Genomic DNA, 15,016 nt, shown 5'->3' on the forward strand with positions numbered 1-15,016 from the left:
ATACAGATGTCGCTCAAATGCCAAAATACAAGTCCCAAGCATCCGTTAGCTCATTCAAACAGTCTCGTAAGTCCCAGCATCTTGACCATAAACAGCCTTGACATCTTCCCTCCTGTCCAACAATCCTCTCCTCCCCCTAGACGTCCTCAAATTTCCCCTCGATGCATCCAACAACGGGCGGACCCATTCTTCCTTGACCTCGCCACCCACCAACTGCCCATCCTTCTTCAAGTACGTTGTGTTTGCAAGCAACGTTGGTTGGAAATTGACATACACTCCTTCCCACATGCCTGCGTCAGCTTCATACACTTCATGCATGATTCCAATGTGGTTGAGCTTCTTCACATTGTCATTCCACCATCTCCAAGCTGCAAGATGGGCAGGACCGTAAGCGAAACGGTGGACATCGTCGATAGACCTCCAGTAGGAGATCGTGATGTTCTCTGTGGCGCCATTGTTATCTTTTCGCATCACAGCCGATTGCCCCAGGACTGTTCGTGTATTAGCATTTGACACAATGCCAAGACAAAATATGTATGGGAACTTACAGCCTGAATCCTGAGTGGGATCTCCGTTCAACTCTTCCGTCATCCTTCGCAAAAACGAACCAACCTTTCCGAATCGCGGTTCGAACATTCCCAATGGATGGTTACTCTTCGCCCCTAATAGCATGACGGCAATCTTCTCTTTGCCAGGACCGCTGAAGTTCCCTTCCCGATCATGGGGCTGGGCTGTGACTTTCTTGTGAATCGCATCTTTCAGGTACGGATTGGGGATGAGATTGTAGGTGATGAGAGTTGTGTCGATGATTCGAAAGAGCAGCAAGCCGATAGCTGGTCCGACAGAGTAGAGCTTGGGAATTGGTAGGAGGAAGAGTGCTGTCTGGATGCAAGCTCCGATAAGGAGAATGGTTGGAAGAGAAAGGTTATTGTGGAGCATCTGGAGCTGTTAGACTTCTTTCAAACATGAATCCAAAGTATATGGAGGATTTACGTTGAGCTTCAGCTTTGTCGAGCTAAAGTTGGGCCCAGCAGGCCTTGTTGGCGTTGACGGAAGCATATGTCTGTAATCCATTCTGGATTTGTCGTTGTGTCGCAGAAAGACGAATGAGGATGATGCTGTTTAATCCAAGTATCGCTTTAAATGGCGTTTAAGATTTGCGAAATTCCAAGATTGCTGAAGTACGAAAGATGAAATGTCAATGTGTTTGGTGTTGTGCAGCAAGAAAGCTATTTCCACTGGGGATCTCGCCCTTCATATAAACCTCCCGCGGTCACTGCATCCTTCAGCAACATTTGCATCAATACTCCGACCCCAGATGTACGTCCGTAGTCGTGAATGGTGGAAAGCAGCCCCGTGCATCGCTAGCACACCTCCTCGTCGGATTCGGATTTGTACATCTGTGGCTGTACCACAGTACAATAATACCACTAACACGCGCATACGGCCGTTGCCAAAGAAGCTTAGTGTTCTCGCATCCTCCCGTTCGGCACAACATCAGCCCCTGAGCCAATCAACAACACCCCGACTCGTCGCATCCTCATCGCACACAGGGAATGAACTTAAATACCCGGATGCGCAATCAGGAACATGACGACTATTGCCTTTGTGCTGGAATCTGAATACACGGTATTACCAGATGGTGGGGTAAAGTACGATTCCCTGGCGAAAAGAATCCCCGACGGACTGAACAATTGCACATCGACGTGAAAATAACCAACAGGCTTCGGCGATGGAGGGACGGACGAGCACAACAGCGGAAGACGCCACTTTAGTTTCTTGGAGATGGCAAAATGCTTCGACATCATCGGGTTCCGCGGATTGCTTTGATCCGATAACCTCCAGATGAAGTCATGCGCGTAAGAACACCACTGGCAGCCCTTTTGAAGCTCGACGCATCATGTGGTCTTGAGTTTTTCCAGACAAGACAAGACTGACCGCCAGATACCAGTAAGGGACAACCATCTCGTTACTCATCTCTGCATGGGCGATCAATGAGAGCAAGTGGAAAAGGAGAAGCAGACCGTCAACGAGAACAGATAGGCCGAAGGACGGTAGCATCTCTTTGCTGATTCAGAGAAGTCATCTGCAGAGATTAATAAGGAAATCTCAAACCTGATAGAGAACAATGCCGACGAAACAGCGACTGAGATGCCGAATGGATATCACAATGCTGGAAACTTGAAGGATACAGATGGGTGAGAGTGGCTAGTGGTAGCTCTGGACTTAGAAAAGTTGCTGACTCAGCTTCGGGGTCCGAGTTTGTCCACCAAGAAATGGAACCACATATCTTGACTGCACATTCGAAGGACATCGTCTTCATTAACTCAAAATTGCCAGCTATATCTTCTGTCAAAACAAATTTTCGAGCCATCTGCGAGGAGAAATCGCAATGCGAGCGATCTACAATTATCCTCTTCGATGAGAGTATCGCCAAGAAGCTATTATCCAACACAGTCGTCGAAATTAACGTAGCAATCTCCTCATCGATTTGACCTCTACAATCCCAGGAAAAGGCTGACCTATTGAACCCGCGCTGTTCTATTTCGGTCACCCCGGTCATTCAACAAGAAGATGGCCTCAAACCCTGAGAAGATATAAAAATATGTAGCGAAAGCAGTAAAATGCTACATAGTCCCAAATTTGTATTCTATTGCTGGTGCTTCGTTGACATGCTTCAATTCTAATCCTGATCTACGACTTCTGCAAAGCTAATCTTAAGACAGGTCAAGATATGGGGGTAGCATTTTCAGACCTTTTCCCTTTGAAACTGGCGAATATTCGCATTGTGATCAATTTTGCACAGCCAGCGCATGGTGAACCTGTTGCGGTTGAGCAGCTTGACAGCGAGTCTCAGGGTCTCAAGGTCTCATATGGGGAGTTGGAGACTGAGTGATGAATAGCGGACACCAAGAATGTAGTCATCCCCTTGATCAATGAGACTTACACTTGCCTGAATTTATGTAAAATGATCGGGAACTGGTATTTTAAAAGATCAAAAATTCACAGCATTTGGTCCCACCAGCTTCGGAGTGATTATCTCTCCCATACATCATCGAACTTCCAACACCCCATCATCTAAAAGGCATTTAGTCGGGACAACCCATATATTCCACCCACCAACAATTTTGCTCGCTTAGCAAGTCAACAATTCCCTGCCCGCATTACCCAATACAAACCCATTTCAAGACCCAAAATGAATGAGAGAAACATCTCTCACTAATTCAAAGTCCTCCTAAGCTTGAAGGCCTAACCATTCAATCACAACAACCCCACCAACAGCCCCATCAAGCCAACCACCCATCCACCAACCCCTCCACTGCCTCCAGCTCCCCTCGCAGCCGCACCCGTCGCCAAAACCGCACTCGTCGTCGCACTCCCACCTCCACCACCTCCCTCAGCAGGAAGTGTCTCGGTCGCACTCTCGCTCGCACTAAGCGTAACGCTCGTCACACCTGTCACAGTAACGACACTAGTCCCTGGCAGTACACACGAGCAGGTTGTACTCGGTCCAGCAGTCGGACAAGGGAACGGTCCTTCTGTACCCGTCCACGTCGATGTCTGGCCCTGACAAGTGACCTTAGAAGGGCATGAAGTGAGTGTAGTGATGGTTGTGGATGTTTTGGTTATAGTACTGTTGCCGTAGTATTTACTTGATATTAGTTTTGGTGGGGGTGTATACGTCGGCGGAGGTTCAGTCTCAGTTGTTGATGCGCTGTATGATGGGCTTGGGGAAGGGGAGGTCGGACAAGGTGGGTGCACGACGCTGTAAGTAGTTGCGCAACCGGTTGGACAAACTGTCTCGCAGCTCGTGACTGTCGGGATGGTGTCGCAGCCGCAAGATTGGGTCACAGTGACGATTCGAAGACAGAGGAGGCGGATGCAAGAGCTAATGGCTGTGCAGGATGGGCCTTCGGTGGAGGTGAGTGTGAGGCAGGATGGCTCGGCGGGATAAGAGGGAGATGCTGTGATGGTTGATGGAAGGTATGTGTCGGCGAGTGTGAGAGGAGTAAGGAAGGAAAGGGCTGCAATGATATTTGTGACTAGGTACATGATGGTTGAGCGAATGTATGCTTAACGAGCGTGGTATCTTTTGAAGTTGCCAAAGCACCTAGAAGAACCAGAAGGAGCTTTCGAGACGGCTCGTGGGTTTTTGCCATTTCTTTATACACGTTAGAAGGTCAGATGGACCCTGCATGATTAGCTATGAACGTGACTTTGGGGTTTCTCGTATTTCCTATGCCAACTCATGAGTGGCTTGAGCGACGAGACGTAGCATAGCGTGCGGGGTAATCATCCCGATCGACCATTCGACTAACCCCTTGCATACAATATACATCCTCGTATTCAAGGACTTGGCTGTATATCTGATTGAGTCAGATTTCTCGGTTGCTCGTCGCAATGGAGCTCTTGCTTGGCGTGTGGCTTTCTGTTTTGACATCAGACGTTGAACGTGCAGACGTGCGCTCATATTCCTTAATTGTTATATTGTTTCGTAAGAATTTATAATAGAATACCCTGCGTGTTTTGTGTTGTTTCATCTTCAATAAATCATAGATTTATCACAATATCTTCAGATCTCAGGCCAGCAGCTCTTCCAGAGTGTCCCCAAGGAAACAAATCTTCGCTTAACCATCTTTACCTCCTTCATAGACGCCAATTGCTCCGACTATTTCCTCTGGTACCCCCTATTCAAGCTCTATCTTCATTCAAAAGAGTCCTACAACTGCCCCTAACACCCCCAAAACCAACCCTCCCTTCCCAACACGATCCTTCTTACCCGCAGCCCCCGTGACAATGACTGTAGGACTCGAAATCGTACTCGTAGGCGTCACTATTACCGTCCCATTCCCAAACGACGACGTCTGAGCAGGTGGAGACACAGTCCCAGATTCAGTACCCGTCGGAGTCACAGTTCCCGATTCCGTACTCGTCACCACCGTCCCCGACGTCACACTCACACTCACACTCCCACTCCCAGACGAACTGGGGCTCACCGAACACGGCAAATACGCAACAGACGTACTCACCGCACATCCCCTCCCACACGCCGTCTCACAACTCGTCACAGTCGGCACAGCGCCGCAAGAGCATTGCTGCGTGATAGTTGAGATTTCAATGCAGAGAGGCCGGATGCAGACGGGTGTGATTTGTGGGCAGGTTGAGCCAGTGGTTACGGTTATGGTTGGGCAGGTTGGATCTCCTGGAGGTGATGTTTGGCTGGGGTTTGGGGTGGTGATGGTGGAGTCTGTTTGTGCGAGGGTGAGGGGAGATAGGAGGGCGAGGGTGGTGAGGATGCGTGCGATTTGCATTGTGAGTGAGGGTGTTCAGTGTGGTATAGATGTAAAGACCGTAGAAAGTGACTTTGAGACGCAACGTGGAAGTGCGGCAGTGTCGGATGATGATTTCGTTATTGATCGATCGAATTGATTTGGTTCAGAGTGACCCTGTGCAGTATTTATACTTAGAAAGGTTGAGAACACTCGAAGAATTAAACAGAAGACCGCCTGGTTAAAGTACCGTATTTTGGTATGCGTCAACGTCAGACTTTCGATTTCCGTGCCGGAATGAGGCTGGAATGGCACTCATGTTTCCAGATCAGGTGTGGTGATGCGGGTGCGGGGTAAAAAGCTCCCGCATGCCTCTCGGCCCTTACAGATAAATGTAAGATCTTACGTAGGTAACAAGCATGCTTACTCGTATTCCAAAACCAGTCTTACCGAGTTGAGGAGTGCTAATTGAAGATCGCGATATAAATATATCTGGCTGGCACAGCGCTTGTCTGGCTTCATTCTCGCATCACAGTTTCGGAACTTCATAATCAAATGATCCATAGGTCTCCACTCCGACCTAAGAGATCGATGTAAGTTCCAAACCTTGAACACAGGTGCCTCGTATGAGAGTGGAATGTAAGTATTTATGCTTTTTCCATTATCCTCATCATGCTGTATACAGAACAGGACCCAAACCTCAAGAGACTCAAAACATGAAGGAAGTAATTGCGCCAGAAACACCTCCCCGATGAGACAGGCAAGCACGCAGCATCTCCTTCTCCCCAATTCATCTACTCCAACCTCCATCCTCCGGCCACCATACCTCTTCCATAATCAAACAAAAGAAATCCATACCGGAAGGTAAGCACGATTATGCATAAATAGATGCCTCCAGGGCTGAAGACAATGGACTGTGAAGTCGAACCGATGTATTTGAAGAATGAGAAGCGAAGGTTGAAGTGAAATCATTTTGAACAACATCGTGCGTCGTAAGCCGTGTTGTATCGTTCGTCATCAGTTCCGTTAATTTGGTTCGCTTCAAAAGACGGTGCTCTTCGTTCGCTGATGATTTCTCGAGGTTTTCCTGGTGGTTCCTTGCTCGGCCTTCTTTTTCATACTCTCCTCACGCTTCAATACCATATCACACCAGCTGCCCTTGGCACTATGCTCCTTGCCGATGCAACCATCAAGAACTTGCATCCAGCCTTCTTTGTCGGCAGCTGTGTCCGCGTAAAAGTCGATGACTTCTCCATTATTGAATCGGATGCGGAATCCTTCTTCAACAAACATGTATCCTTCCTCTTCTTCTGCGAAGCCTGATTTGCGGCGCTTCCCGCCTTTACCAGTTGTCTCCTTCTGTGTCAGCGCGCGGCGATCGTCGATCAACTTGCTAGCATTGGCAAGATTGATAGTGGCACGAGGCTGGCGGGTGGACTCGTGGTAGGCGGTCAGCTTGCTACCAGCGAGCTTGAAGAAACGGCGGCGCCAGTACTGTAGACTGTTAGCATAGACTCTCACAGGGAGGATCAAGAAAGACTTACAGGACAATCGCCACCCTGTTGACTAAGATGACCTTCGAAGTTGCGAGCCTGAGCTGTCTCGGCTTCCTTCATTTCCCGGATGCAGGAATTCATGCTCTTTGGCATGTCCTCATCGGCGGCGCCCTTGGGCTTCGGCACGAAGAGAAGCTGCAACTCAAGCTTTGCAACCTTGTATGGGGCTCGTCGTTGAACACTAGTGTTTCCGCGCTTGCTCATAACACTTGATCGGTGGGATGCCTCTTCAGTTGCCCATTCGTTGAAGCATGCAACATCAACAACATACGGACGCCCGTAGCAGCGAGACTCATGGTCCTTAAGGCATACATAGGATCGACCAAAGCTTCCGTCTTCGGCAGCGAGAGGAGACAGAAGATCCCATGCGGTAGGTTGAACCGACATTCGTTTGGCTTGCGCTTCGCGTTGATTCTGTTGAGCGACTCGCTGCTCCTCTTCCTTTTGTCTCATCTCTAGCTCTTTGCGCTTCTTAGGCGATGCGAATACTCGGCTGAAAGTCGATGGCTTTTGTGCCTTGTGCATCTTGGTGGGCGATTCGGTGACTCGAGATGGAGGAGGCTTGACCAACTTGGCATTGAGAGTCAGTTGGAATTCGAGCTCACTAGGCACCACTAGTTCGAACTCCTGGCCGATTGGAGCATTTCTTCCAAGTTCAAGCCATGCTGTAGTAACACAGTGGACTCCGTTATCAAGAGTTAGACTAAACCATGTTTGTTCATCTAGGGAGTATGTCAGCGATCAGCCATTGTGCGAACCATGGAAACTTACTCTTTGGTAAAGGTAGATCAAGATCCTTGACACCAATGACCTTGACGAACAGTCGTCCTCTCTCGCCTCCTTCTTCGGGAACTGGATCCGCCATGGCTTCTTCAGACACGATGCCCAAACCTGCGACGTTACTGTCCTGACCGGGCATTGGAGGCATAGGTCCGGATGGAACCTTCTTGCGAGCGTTTGATCTATCACGCATGCTGTTCTTTCGCATGTTACCATTCCAAGGTTCAACAGTCCACGATTGAGGGCGGTCCTTCTTCACAGGAGAATTCCCAGCAGATCTAGTTCCGTGGAAGGCATCCCCCATATCATCATTGCTTGAAGCAACAATCAGTTTGGTGTTTTGTCTCATCAAGTAGCCACGCTGTTTACGAGGAGTAATGTTAGCATATATATTAAAAGAAGACTTGATGCTGATATTGGACGCTTGTCCCACAGCGTCATAAACATGTGGATTGAAAGAAGATTGGTAAGACGCCACCTTTTGGGCTTCGATAACTCGATCAAAGTCCTGGTCGAGGCTCAGTCCGCCATCGTTACCAATGTCCAAAGTGAGAGATCTCTTGTGGAAGCTAGGATGCCTCTCCACACCTGGTTCGGAATCAGCCGGTGGTTCAAGTTCGCGATCCAGGCTGAGTGATGGACGATTGCGGTGTCGCTCTGGTATGGGAGGGATAGAGTGAGTTTCGCCACTAACGTGTCGTCGAAGCTCACGCATTGCCATGAGATCTGACGGTGTGTTAGATGGGCGGGTCTTGAGCCTAGAGCCAGATGATTTGATAGTGGCAACTGCTTCTGGGATGGTTGGAGATTCACGGGGTGGTGAAGGTGGGACTGGATTATGGATAACAGAGTCTGGAGTTCCGACGTCGTACTGCTCCTCATCCTCCTCTGGTCCCCAGCCAGTTCCGTCGTACTCAGGTCTCGAAACAGGCTGCTGGCGCTCTTCTGGTGTTTCTGGGCGTTGTAAATACTCATGAGCTTGTGCCATCTTGGGTGCTTCAGCCTTCAATTCAACCTTTTCCTTCGGCAGAGGAGGTGAAGGTGTCATGTACGATTGCAAGCTAAGACCGAAGTCACTGTTGCTCATAAAACCAGTGAACTCAGGGAGAGATCCGCGCTGATCTTGCTTCACTGGATCAGCGACCAGGAAGGAGGTTTGAGGCGGGCTGTTTGCACGAGGTGTAAGTGGGCCATCATCCTCGGGGCCGCTGTTTGAGTTGGGTTGTGGACTTTGGTTAGATGGAGTAGGATCAGAATATTGGCTCTCTGCGTCCTCCTCCGGTGGGACTTGTTGACCAGCCTCGGCCTGAGAGTCGGGGCGCTGGTACATGTCAGGGATCGAATATACATCTACTGCCTCATCATCGTCTGGCTCTCGCTTGATAATGACACTGTCATCGTTCTCCAAGACCGAATAATCTTCTGTAGAAGGGAGAGGGGTATCTGGATCAAGCGCTGCTGGCCGCTCAGGACTTGAGCTCGGCATTGGTGATGAAAAGTTGTAGTCTGACTCCCGCGAGAATGGATCCTGGCCATTGACCTTTCGTAGAATCGACTCTCGCGAAATTCGCTCTGGTAGTTGATATGTGCCAAGACCTGGAAGATCATCGAGAGTATCCTCATCCTCGTGGATTTGGATGGACTGTTCCCGCTCGCGCTCAGGGGTTTGGCTGCTTCGATCTGAACGTGGTCCGCCACGCCTCATTCGGCGCTCACGTTGCTTCTCGGCCTCAGTCTTTGGTTTCTCCTCATCCTGGATCATCATCAATTGAAGTCTTTCCTCCAATGTCATCTTTACTCCACTCATTCCTTGAATATCAGACTTGCTGAAGGATGCGGCGGCTGGTGGAGAAGGAAGGCTTCGTTGCGAGCTTGTGGCGCGCTCCGCAGCCGCTGAGACGCCAACGGAGGAGGTTGAACCACTGCGTTTATGTTGATTCATCCCAGGGAGAGGCGGGAGGGGTCTGTGTTCGCCGTTCGAATTAAGAGAGTCGTTGCGAGTGGCAGCTGGACGACCAGAAGAGGATGGTCGTGCATCAGGCATGGGGCTACCCTCTGGACCACTGAATGGATCCTCGAAGCGTCCTGACATAATACCAGTATTATGCTCGCCAGGACTTGTGTGTCTCCAATCTTCCGGTCCTACAACTGGAGTCTTGTCTGTGTCCTCGAGTGAAGCATCAAAGCTGTCGTCTTGCTCCATAGATTCTCCACGATTGTAACTATCTTCGTCTTCCTCCTCTCCAGAATCATAGCTGTTCTCGCGCGATCCAGTCCCGACAGAAGATAAATCCGGAGTGGTCATTTCATACTCGTTAATTTGCGGAGGAGCAGCATCGAACGTAACGCTCTTGGCATGTCTATGGAGGATCTTGCCCGGTGGAAGTTGTCGTTCGTCGCCTGATGCATCCTCTTGCCAAGTACCGTTCTCTGAGTCGTAGCTAGATTTTCCATTGAAGATGCGAGAGGAGAGTGCAGATTTGGTTGGGGAGACCTGGTCTTTGCTGGGAGAGCGTAATCCATTTGCATTCGTGGACATTGGGGTTTTGTTTGGACTTGAAATTGGACTGTACAATGGAATGCTACTCTTGCTGTCGTTTCTCTGGTGGCTAAAAGGGCGTCCGCGATCTGCAGACCGAAGTCCATCCAAGCCTGCTCCACCATATGCGTTTCCTTGTAGCTGTTTTGCCAGAGGTCGCTCGACGACGGGAATTGATGTAGGGTCGTACTCTTGCTTCTGCTCACGCGCGAACATATTGCTGTTCTTGACACGCGACGCGCGCTGGAGGCGCTCGATGGATGTTCGCCGGGTGGGTGAGGGTGATGTCTCTCGTCCTGCGAAGAAGTTCTCGCTGTTGAATCGATTCGGCGTAGTAGGGTCGCGGCCTTGCCAGAAGAGTCGAGGGCTCGAGTTGCTGGCTTCCGGTGATGGTTGAAAAGGTGAGCTATCCCCATTGAGCATCATCTTCTGTTGTCTGGATTAGCTTCTAATTTTCCGAGGCATGCTGCTTGAGGAATGCTGTACCTTTGTAGCGGAATTGTAGCTGGGGCTGTTTCGCCTCCTCTCGTGGGGCGCCAATTCTGATAAAGGTCTCGGGAGAGAAGAGCCTGCCATCTTGAGTGGTGATGTAGAAGATCCCTTTGAGATGCGGAGCGGTGTCTAGATGACCAGTAAGTATTGGTACCTTTTGTTTATCAACAACAAAGCACATACAGGAGGGGCAGGAGACGACTCCATTCTGGCAACTATTGTTATGCGCTGCGCCGAAACGATAGAAGCTCAAGCTTTTTCCAATCCAATCCGATCGGGAGGTACTGCTGTACCAATGTCTCTCCCAAAGTAGACGTAGTGCCGATGAAGAATGTCGCGAAGAATCGAAGCGCGTATCGTAAAAGGCCAATAGCTAAGGGATCTGATATCAAACTGATCCTCCCTCCCTCGAATGATTTGAAGTGCGAGGAGAAAGTGTCGAAGAGAAACGATATTTCGTCTCGTGAAGGAGTGAAGAGAAGAGAGAAGGGCCAGTCAATAACAATTGTGTGGTATATGTGCAGTCAACATAACAGCAGCACACAGCACGGCACGGCGCCGTCTTGAATTAGCACAGTCGCTGGCACGGCAACCGCGATGCACGGGCCAAACCTTGGGGCCCACCTGCCCACCTATCGCCTCAGGCGAGCGCTGCGGGTCTTCTCCAACTTTTCTTCTTCTCCCCGATCAGCCTGGACATCATGATGCACACGCTTTGAATAGGTCTTTCTGAGTAGGGGGATCTGTGCCCATCTCTTCATATGTTTAAATTCTGTTTACAAGACTCAAAGCGGCGTTTTCATGATGCTTTTACTGTCCATTCATCCGATGTTGTCAGCTAGAAACCTGTTTTCTTGGGGTACATAACAGCCCATATTTATCCACTGCGGTCCTGCAATATTTCGCGTTTATGCAATGCAATGCACAACTCAGCTCCAGTGGAGACCAAGGGTCGACTTTGTGTTGACGACATGTGAAGAATGGGGGGAACTTCATTGAACATCAGAGGATCTACAAAGCGGAACAGCCTCGATTGAACTTCACTTTCGTATGGGTGTGTCGCGTCCGAACCATCCTTGGGTAGTACTCGAGTCGAGTTATCATCGGCAGAGCTCTCTCTGTCTTACTGAAACTCCCGCAAGACTTGTAGCACCGATCAAATCTAGATCCCTGTTTTCAAAGCTTGAAGTCGGGGGTTTTTGGTGCCAGGACAACAATCATAACAATCATAACAAAACATCGTTTACCCCTCTCGCGGACCCGATGTTTTGAAACGCTAGGCTGGTCACTTTGGTGCCAAGGCTACCCCGGTCGAGGCAGGATTCAGCCAGCAGCAGTTCATCTTGTTTTTACTTCTCGTGATTTTGCATTTTGAGTTTCCATGAGCATGGCTTTGTCTTCTTGATTCAACGCGTTCCTGAGTGTTCCTGGACTTTATTCTTCTAGCTCGTCACAATTCAAACCAATCAAATGTCCTTCGCACAAACTTCCCCGCTAGTCGAATAGGACAAACTGTAAACACTCCAATTCAGCTATGAACTTTCTTAGTACTATTTGTACTACTCTTGCTCCGAGTTCATCCCTTCCAGAAGTCCAAGCTCTCATCTATTCGTGTGCTGTTTGGCCCTGTCTTCCGGACACCTCTGTTACTCTCTGCCATAATTATCATTCTCAGACTTTCAGCTGAATATAGCAATTGATTGGATGAGGCGCTCTCAACCATCTGCAATTTACTTGTCTCTCTCCTGGGCCTCCAGGATTTGGAGAATATTAATGCAGCAAGTCGTTCGCCTCGTCACGTGAGAGACACAAAAAACAGGTACCATGGGAGCTCGGGACTGAGTACAATATTATACCTACAGTTATTGAGCAGTCGATAGTTAAGCTACCGTCTGGGGACTGTTAATATTTTTCTAGGTAATTGTTGGCAATTAATCTTGATTTGACTGTTTTAGGACAGTGTACACAGAGCAGCACTGTCCTCTAAGGTAGGTACCAAGGTAATTTTGGTCTCAATTGTCCTTTGGAGAGATAATATATCACAGATCCGGACTCGAGTGGAATGAAACGACGCTTTCTGTATATGTACCATTTAATTTAGGGACCAAAACCCTTCATCTCTTGCACTTCTGACATCACATCACGTGTCGTACCTGGACTCCTTTCCGTGATGGGTTTAGAGACGGTGTTCACTAGTACGAACCATCATCCACACAAAGGCAGACGGCTACTTTCTTAATAATAAATACTTCACGATGATTCCCAACTTCTAATAGAGGACGTCAATTTCCGTATTTCTATCACTGTCAATATCTTCCAGACACCGACAATACTCAAAACCAGCTTCTTGCTCGATTCCGAAACTAGCCATTATGCCATCCTTACAGCTGGCTTCAATGAAAAAGAAGTCGACATTATCGACAACTCAAGATGAACCAACGTTCCACAGATTCCCTGAACTTCCCAAAGAATTGCGTCTTCAGATCTGGGGCCTCACTTTACCTGGACCCAGAATAGTTCGTCTCACATCCGCTCATTTAAAGCCAGTCTACTGCTTGCGTGTTCGTTCAGATGCCGATATCAATACAACGGCATTCTTGGACATCCTGCCTGTGGATGAGAAAACCGTGTGGTACTCGCAGGAGCTGTTCACAGGAATCCGCAGCAATTACCCTCCTCCAGACATCTTGGCCGTTAACAAAGAATCCTTCGAAGTTGTGTCACCGCGCTACGAACGAGTATTCGGCACAGTGTATGGGATTCCACAGACGTGGTTCGACTTTGATCGGGATTTTCTTTACGTCGATTGGCACAGCGACCTCGAATTTGTCCAATCAGAGCTTCGCCGTGTACAGAACTTCGTGATCGATTTTGGTAGATATTATGATATCGGGCTCGTCCCTGGTATTCCTGGCGGGCAATCATGTTGGGAGGAGAGCTTGGCCCTCTTCCTGCGGGACTTCCTTGGTGCTCGAAACGTCATTTTGAACAATGGAGATGTTCAGGACGACTATGACGAGCTTACCAAATTCGAATTCGGTGACGCAGCGGCGCTGGAACCATTGTTCTCGCGCCGTCATCAATGGATTGAATCTCTTGCTGGACAGATGCGCTCACAAGGGATTACCAGAGGCGCGGATATCCTCGAAAACTATCTGCATAATCGTCAGGTGTCATTGGACATGAAGAAGTTTGAGAAATTCTTCAGGCGCTTCAAACTACCCGGTACTTTTGTACTTTCGACAATCAATATTTCCTGGAAACGGGTTGCGACGCCTGAGCAACACGAGTTATATCGGCTAGTTCACAGGCTCTGGGCGGACGAGTTGGCCAAGAGATCAAGTGGCAGTCGCCAAATTAAGTGTGTGCATAGATGTAGAGCTCGCTACAAAAGCAAGTTTGTACATTAATTCGGCATGCTGCTAGCATCGCTTCATGGATGCTTTGGAGGATCTAATTTTACGCTGATGACTTTTGGCCATAGCACTCCAAAACGCCGTTGGTCTAAAGAATAGATATCTTATGTTCAAAAAATTCATTTCACGTGCTCTTCAAGAATGCAAAATCAGGGACAAAGAAGTTAGCAGAATAGCTGAATATGTTAGTTGTATAGATACAGCCATCGTCAAATATATCTCTTTACAAACCATTTAGTTCGAAGTTCGAACACAGAATCAATAGGAGAGGAAGATAGAGCGCGTAACAAATAGCTTTAAATTTCCTTGTTCCAGCCAATTTTCACGAACATGACGCAAGGTTATCCAAATCTTTCGTCAGTATCAGAGTTGGTGGCAGTCCGCGTCGGGTACAGCCGATAGTGTTGTCCGCCTAGTCCAGTTCTTTACTCGATACTACCCATCTCCCATATAGCAATTCGGATTATATCACCATCACATATTGTAACAACTTTCAGGCTAAGAATGCGTGTGAACTTACAGGAAATTGTATAGTCTCGCCACCCACACAGCGGTTCTCCCTCCCAGAGCCCAAAGCAAACCCACGTCCTACGACTTTATCTCCACAAAAGTGACTAAATTAATATCCAGACACCATCCTCACTCTTCCCACAACGGCCAAAATTCAGCAGCATCATCCTCATAGTACACGGCATCCACACCAACATCAAACTTCTCCTAGAACCCGGTCTAGACCTCACGCACCTCTCAACAGTCAGCAAAGTCTTCGATACAGAAGATCTCGCAAGAATCGCACTCCTAAAAGGGGTACAGCCTAGCCGCACTAATACAAGCTCTCAAAATCCCACATAAGAATCTACTTTCTGCAGCTTATGATTCGAATTTCACGCTGAAAGCTTTTACTTATGCTCGTTCATCGAAGCTCGAGGGACTTTCCCAGTCCGAAGTTTGAGGGAACAGTTT

At 48.6% G+C, this 15,016-nt stretch overlaps 5 protein-coding genes across 5 annotated transcripts; 1 reads left to right on the top strand and 4 right to left on the bottom strand.

Moving 5' to 3' along the window:
• Positions 1-54: 54 nt before the first annotated feature.
• ONS95_007569 (uncharacterized protein) lies at positions 55-1,074 on the bottom strand (the record flags this gene model as incomplete). The annotated part of the gene is made up of 3 exons (XM_058501085.1): positions 55-491; positions 549-939; positions 994-1,074. The coding sequence occupies 3 exons, from the start codon at positions 1,072-1,074 to the stop codon at positions 55-57; spliced, it is 909 nt and encodes a 302-aa protein (XP_058362402.1).
• Positions 1,075-3,261: 2,187 nt separating this feature from the next.
• On the bottom strand, positions 3,262-4,053 carry ONS95_007570 (uncharacterized protein; the record flags this gene model as incomplete). The annotated part of the gene is made up of 1 exon (XM_058501086.1): positions 3,262-4,053. One exon carries the CDS (start codon positions 4,051-4,053, stop codon positions 3,262-3,264), a length of 792 nt encoding a protein of 263 aa, XP_058362403.1.
• A 656-nt stretch (positions 4,054-4,709) lies between these two features.
• ONS95_007571 (uncharacterized protein) lies at positions 4,710-5,312 on the bottom strand (the record flags this gene model as incomplete). Its single annotated transcript, XM_058501087.1, has 1 exon — positions 4,710-5,312. The coding sequence occupies one exon, from the start codon at positions 5,310-5,312 to the stop codon at positions 4,710-4,712; it is 603 nt and encodes a 200-aa protein (XP_058362404.1).
• A 999-nt stretch (positions 5,313-6,311) lies between these two features.
• BUD4 (Bud site selection protein bud4) lies at positions 6,312-10,844 on the bottom strand (the record flags this gene model as incomplete). The annotated part of the gene is made up of 6 exons (XM_058501088.1): positions 6,312-6,764; positions 6,815-7,548; positions 7,598-7,967; positions 8,085-10,574; positions 10,632-10,766; positions 10,821-10,844. 6 exons carry the CDS (start codon positions 10,842-10,844, stop codon positions 6,312-6,314), a joined length of 4,206 nt encoding a protein of 1,401 aa, XP_058362405.1.
• Positions 10,845-11,673: 829 nt separating this feature from the next.
• ONS95_007573 (uncharacterized protein) lies at positions 11,674-14,219 on the top strand. Its single transcript, XM_058501089.1, has one exon. It carries the CDS (start codon positions 13,010-13,012, stop codon positions 14,045-14,047), a length of 1,038 nt encoding a protein of 345 aa, XP_058362406.1. The 5' UTR covers positions 11,674-13,009; the 3' UTR covers positions 14,048-14,219.
• The last annotated feature ends 797 nt before the right edge of the window (positions 14,220-15,016 follow it).

Source organism: Cadophora gregata (assembly GCF_030347475.1).
Source record: "Cadophora gregata isolate MNR1 chromosome Unknown scaffold_2, whole genome shotgun sequence".
Lineage (NCBI taxonomy): Eukaryota > Fungi > Ascomycota > Leotiomycetes > Helotiales > Ploettnerulaceae > Cadophora > Cadophora gregata.